Source organism: Rhinopithecus bieti, unplaced genomic scaffold (assembly GCF_001698545.2).
Source record: "Rhinopithecus bieti isolate Rb0 unplaced genomic scaffold, ASM169854v2 scaffold_20150, whole genome shotgun sequence".
Taxonomy (NCBI): domain Eukaryota; kingdom Metazoa; phylum Chordata; class Mammalia; order Primates; family Cercopithecidae; genus Rhinopithecus; species Rhinopithecus bieti.
In genome coordinates, this window is record NW_016810565.1 from 4870876 (window position 1) to 4876521 (window position 5646).

The 5646-nt window shown below is 44.2% G+C and overlaps 1 protein-coding gene across 5 annotated transcripts in view; it reads left to right on the top strand.

Annotated features, from left to right (window-relative positions):
- WARS1 (tryptophanyl-tRNA synthetase 1) overlaps positions 1–5646 on the top strand; it is a 47040-nt gene that overhangs the window by 25303 nt on the left and 16091 nt on the right. For all 5 annotated transcript variants that reach the window (XM_017892298.1, XM_017892294.1, XM_017892295.1 and 2 more), the window contains 2 exons: positions 3038–3157; positions 3734–3916. In XM_017892298.1, coding sequence (XP_017747787.1) covers positions 3038–3157; positions 3734–3916 — 303 coding nt within the window. The remainder of the gene's footprint in view (positions 1–3037; positions 3158–3733; positions 3917–5646) is intronic.

Genomic DNA, 5646 nt, shown 5'->3' on the forward strand with positions numbered 1-5646 from the left:
AAAAAAAAAAAAAAAAAAAAAAAAAAAATTGATTTTCAATCATGGTGTATAATCCTTTTTATATGTTGCTGGATTTGGTTTGTGAGCTGCTGAGGATTTTAACGTTTGTGTTCATAAGGGATATTGGTCTATAGTTTTCTTTTAATGTCTTTGGTTTGGTATCAGAATAATACTGGCCTCATAGAATGAGTTGGGAAGTATTTCTTAGTGTTTTTGGAAAAGCTTGGGAAGAATTGGTGTTAATTCTTTTTTGAACATTTGATAGAATTTACCAGTGAAAATGGGGTTTTGGGCTTTTTTTTGTAGAAATTTTTTTCATTACTAATTCAGTCTTTTTGTTTGTTCCAGATCTGTTCATATTTTCTATTTCTTCTTGGGTTCGTTTCAGTAGTTTGTTTCTAGGAATCTGTCTATTTCATCAGGATTATCTAATATATTGGCATACAGTTATTCATAGTATTCCCTTATACAGTAATCCTTTTTATTCCTATAAGATCAGTAGTAATGCCCCTTCTTATATGCCTGATTTTGGTAATTTGAGTATTCTCTTTTATTCCACCCCCCCGACACACACACACCCAGTCACTTTGGTTCAAAGTTTACTAATTTTATTGGTTTGTAGTCAACGTTTTTTATCTTAGCATTGCATGGTTCTTCTCACTGCCTTTGTGACTTATTTATTGACTGCAGTATAGTAATCCTGTAGCCTCTTGGCTTAGGAAAGCATAGGACCTGAGGCATTTGCCCATTCTCAGATTTCATACTGCTCCTCTGTCTGATTTTGTCATCTGTAAAATTAGAGATTAAATGAGATCTACCATGCACAGTCAAGCTTCAAGTGGTGGGCAGGTGACTGGGTTCCCTCAGTAGCTGAATGAGCCTCTGCTGGAACCCATCCTCATAAAACAGGAGCTCAAAATTGGAGCCCAGTAAATTTCTGCACACTTGTCAGAAGCACCTCACCCCAGGACCGAGCACACAGTGAGTTCTCAGCTGCTCCGCATAAACACAAAAAAAGCAGCTCGTAGGACAACTGCATTTTTTTCTCTTCTGTAAGCCCATAAAAGTTTAATTTGGTTAGTTGTGAGAACCAAAGAAAGATTCTTTCCTTCCAAAATTATAGGTTATTTTCTTTCCTTGTTTCTTTTTTTTTTTTTTTTTTGAGACGGAGTCTCGCTCTGTCGCCCAGGCTGGAGTGCAGTGGCCAGATCTCAGCTCATTGCAAGCTCCGCCTCCCGGGTTTACGCCATTCTCCTGCCTCAGCCTCCGGGTAGCTGGGACTACAGGCGCCCGCCACCGCGCCCGGCTAGTTTTTTGTACTTTTTTAGTAGAGACGGGGTTTCACCATGTTAGCCAGGATGGTCTCGATCTCCTGACCTCGTGATCCGCCCGTCTCGGCCTCCCAAAGTGCTGGGATTACAGGCTTGAGCCACTGCGCCCGGCCTCCTTATTTCAAAAGGAGTATGTGAGTATTTTATGGGAAAAAAATGAAAACTAAGCCCAAAAACCAGAACACCCACAATTGTATCTGTCCAGAGATAAGCAATGGTGACCCTTGGCTTGGGGAATATAAGGAGAAGTCACTTTCAGAATACCGTTCTCTAGATTCTCCTACCCAGACCTCTGGAAAAGGTAGTTATTCATCTTGTATCTGGGGACACATTACCCAGAAACAAAGGACATTCATCCTGGCGTGTTGGTTTCCCACCCTGCTGAACATTGGAACCCCTCACGGAGCTTTTTAAAAATACACATTCCCGGCTGGGTGCAGTGGCTCACACCTGTAATCCCAGCACTTTGGGAGGCCAAGGTGGGTGAATCACGAGGTCAGGAGTTCGAGACCAGCCTGGCCAACATGGTGAAACCTTGTCTCTACTAAAAATACAAAAAATTAGCTGGGCGTAGTGTCGGGTGCCTGTAATCCCAGCTACTCGTGAGGCTGAGGCAGGAGAATCGCTTGAACCCAGGAGGCGGAAGTTACAGTGAGTAGAGATCGTGCCACTGCACTCCAGCCTGGATGACGGAGTGAGACTCTGTCTCAAAAATAAATTAAATAAATAAATAAATAAATAAATAAACAAACAAACAAACACAGTCCCAGAGAGCGCCTCATATCCATTGAATCAGTCTCTGAAGGTGGGGCGCAGGCAGCTGTGATTGGAAGCAGCCTGGTGGGGAGGGGGATGACTCTAGAGTGACTTGCAGATGAGGATACCTAGTCCCAAGCTGGCTGAGGGGCCTAGATAGATCTCCAACTGGGGACATGACCTTTGAACTCCCAGAAGAAAATTCTTACTTTCCCTACTAAGCCAGGACTGTCTGGTCCCATGCAGTTTGCCTGGTCTTGGTCTGAGAGTCCTCGGGGCTAGGTGATTCTGAGCGAAGATCATATGGTATTGGCCTAGTGTCCCCAGGGAAGTGTACCAAGGTCACAGTGTGTCAGCACTGATGTTTGGAGGGATTCCAAGAATCCCAGTAACTACACAGCTGGATCCATCTTTTCAACACATTATTCCAAACCTACACATTTTTTTTTTTTCCCAGACGGAGTCTCGCTCTGTCACCCAAGCTGGAGTGCAGTGGCGTAATCTCGGCTCACTGCAAGCTCCGCCTCCCAGGTTCACGCCATTCTCCTGCCTCAGCCTCCCAAGTAGCTGGGACTACAAGCGCCTGCCACCATGCCCAACTAATTCTGTGTATTTTTAGTAGAGACAGGGTTTCACCGTGTTAGTCAGGATGGTCTCGATCTCCTGACCTCGTGATCCGCCCGCCTCGGCCTCCCAAAGTGCTGGGATTACAGGCGTGAGCCACCCCGCCTGGCTGCAAACCTATACATGTTATCTTTTAAAACACTCACAGGAGAAACTATTTCAGTAGAAGTTTCCTGTCATTTTTATATCATAAGCACCAAAGGTAACAGACTCTAGTTATTCATGTTGTTTTGTCTCTGTCTATATTTTTCATTTCCAAAAGTACACTAGTGCCTTGATATTTTTCTCAGAAAATCACAGTCTTCCTCTTCTCCTTTTTCCTTTAGAGACATGAATCAGGTTCTCGATGCCTATGAAAATAAGAAGCCGTTTTATCTGTACACAGGCCGGGGCCCCTCTTCTGAAGCCATGCATGTGGGTCACCTCATTCCGTTTATTTTCACAAAGTAAGTATTGGATCTTATGGCTTTTCTTACTCTCAGTGAATTGAGAATGTTGCTTATAAACCATGTTTAGAACTGACAAGATCATGCTAGTTCATTTGCTGAGCAACCAAGATACCAAGAGTTGGCATGTTTTTGGCTTCCATTCACTTTGTTCCTGGGCTCACTTTAGAGGACTATGGGATGATGGGGAGAGTGAAGCTCTGGAGTCAGCCAGGCCTGCTCCTCTTCTCATCCTGCTCCCTGTCCGCGTGGCCATGGGCCGGCTACTTCTCTGAATCTAAGTTTCCACATCTGCAAGATGAGAGTGAAGATATCTACCTCATAAAACTATTGTAAGGCTTCAAAACAAAGTATGTAGAGCAGCTGACACAGAGCATACAGGGCCATCTTGGTCAATAAGTGGTAGTAGACCTTATCATTATCCATAATCAAATTCATATCATGATTCAAATTGTGATTTTGTAGGCAAGGAAGTTTTAACATACATTGTAAGTAGGAACTGTATTTTCAGATGCACGATGGCATTCCTCCACAGGGGGGATGAGACATTAGCTTTCTTCCCCTGTGTTTCTTTAGGTGGCTTCAGGATGTGTTTAACGTGCCCTTGGTCATCCAGATGACGGATGACGAGAAGTATCTGTGGAAGGACCTGACCCTGGACCAGGCCTATGGCTATGCAGTGGAGAATGCCAAGGACATCATTGCCTGTGGCTTTGACATCAACAAGACTTTCATATTCTCTGACCTGGACTACATGGGGTAAGGAGAAAACATCTGGCTGCCTTTTCAATATGTAGAGGTGGATGTCAAGTTGTCATGACCACAGCTAAATTCGAAACACCTGAAATGGTCTTAAGACCTGGTAAATGTTCTTCTTCCTTTATTAAATGCTATGAGCGGCCAGGCATGGTGGCTCATGCCTGTAATCCCAGCACTTTGGGAGGCCAAGGTGGGCGGATCACAAGGTCAGGAGTTCAAGACCAGCCTGACCAACATGGTGAAACCCCATCTCTATTAAAAATACAAAAATTAGTCAGGTGTGGTGGCACGCACCTGTCATCCCAGCTACTCAGGAGGCTGAAACAGGAGAATCGCTTGAACCCGGGAGGTGGAGGTTACAGTGAGCCGAGATCGCACCATTGCACTCCAGCCTGGGTGACAGAGCAAGACCCCGTCTCGAAAAGGAAAAAAAAAGAAAAAAAAGCTATGAGCTGGTTTATTGGTTTTATTTGCCAATAATTTTGAAAGTGAAAAGCTGTGTATATAAATAGAAAGGATTAAGTGATATCAGTATCTTAAAGACTCAATTATTCTCTCCATAATTACATTTACAAAAATTTAAAATATGGGCTCAGCCACAGCATGATGGCATCTCAGATTTTCATCCTCATTTGTGCCAGGAAGTCCTGCCTTGCCATTTCTCACCAAGGATAGTCAGGCTTCCAGAGTTATGTCTTCCTCCTTTTCAACGTACCTTTTCCTCACAGAGAAAAGACTCAGTGGTTACACAGTTCCCTCAGTCTAGTTCTTTTAATCAGCCATTTAATAAACCAAAATATTTCATTCTGAAAATCCTTCAAGTTTCATCCCAAATGAATACCAAGAAATGTGTTAGAAAGGTAAGACTTTGGTCAACCATTACAAGAAGGATGCTATCTAGCTCAACAGATATTTCTTGAGCACCTAAGTTGTGGTACTCCCCTAAGATAAGATACTCTCCTAAGTCATGGTACTCCCCTAAGGCGTGGTACTCCCCTAAGGCGTGGTACTCCCCTAAGGCAAGGTACTCCATTCCCCTAAGACGTGTTACTCCTCCCCTAAGGTGATTCCCCAGGAGGAGTGCGTTCATTGCTGTGCTCCTGCAGCCCAGGTTGGGCTCTGAGCAGGCCCTCCCATGTTAGCTCACCATCAGAGAGCAGGCTGAGGCAGGATAAGAGAGATACTAGAGGGGCAGGTGAGCAGTGAGCACAGGCGGACTTGCTTAGAGCTCCATCCCCAGGACGTTCCCTTTTATAATACCTTAAAATTGAGTAGTAGCAGCCAGGCGCAGTGGCTCACAACTGTAATCCCAGCACTTTGGGAGGCTGAGGTGGGTGGATCACAAGGTCAGGAGGTCAGGAGTTCGAGACCAGCCTGGCCAATATGGTGAAACCTCGTCTCTACTAAAAATACAAAAATTAGCCAGTTGTGGTGGCGCGCTCCTATAGTCACAGCTCCTTGGGAGGCTGAGGCAGAAGAATCACTTGAACCTGGGAGACGGAGGTTGCAGTGTGCCGAGATCATGCCACTGCATTCCAGCCTGGGCGACAGAGTGAGACTCCATCTCAAAAAAAAAAAAAAAAAAAAAAACAAGAAAACAAAACTGGGTAGTGGTTTTATATCCATTGAGAGCAATGTATGCCCTGATAGGAAATCTTCCCCTTCTATCAGCCAGTAAAACTGTTAGCTTTCTAATTTTACCTGTTAGATTTTTTTTTTTTTTTTTTTTT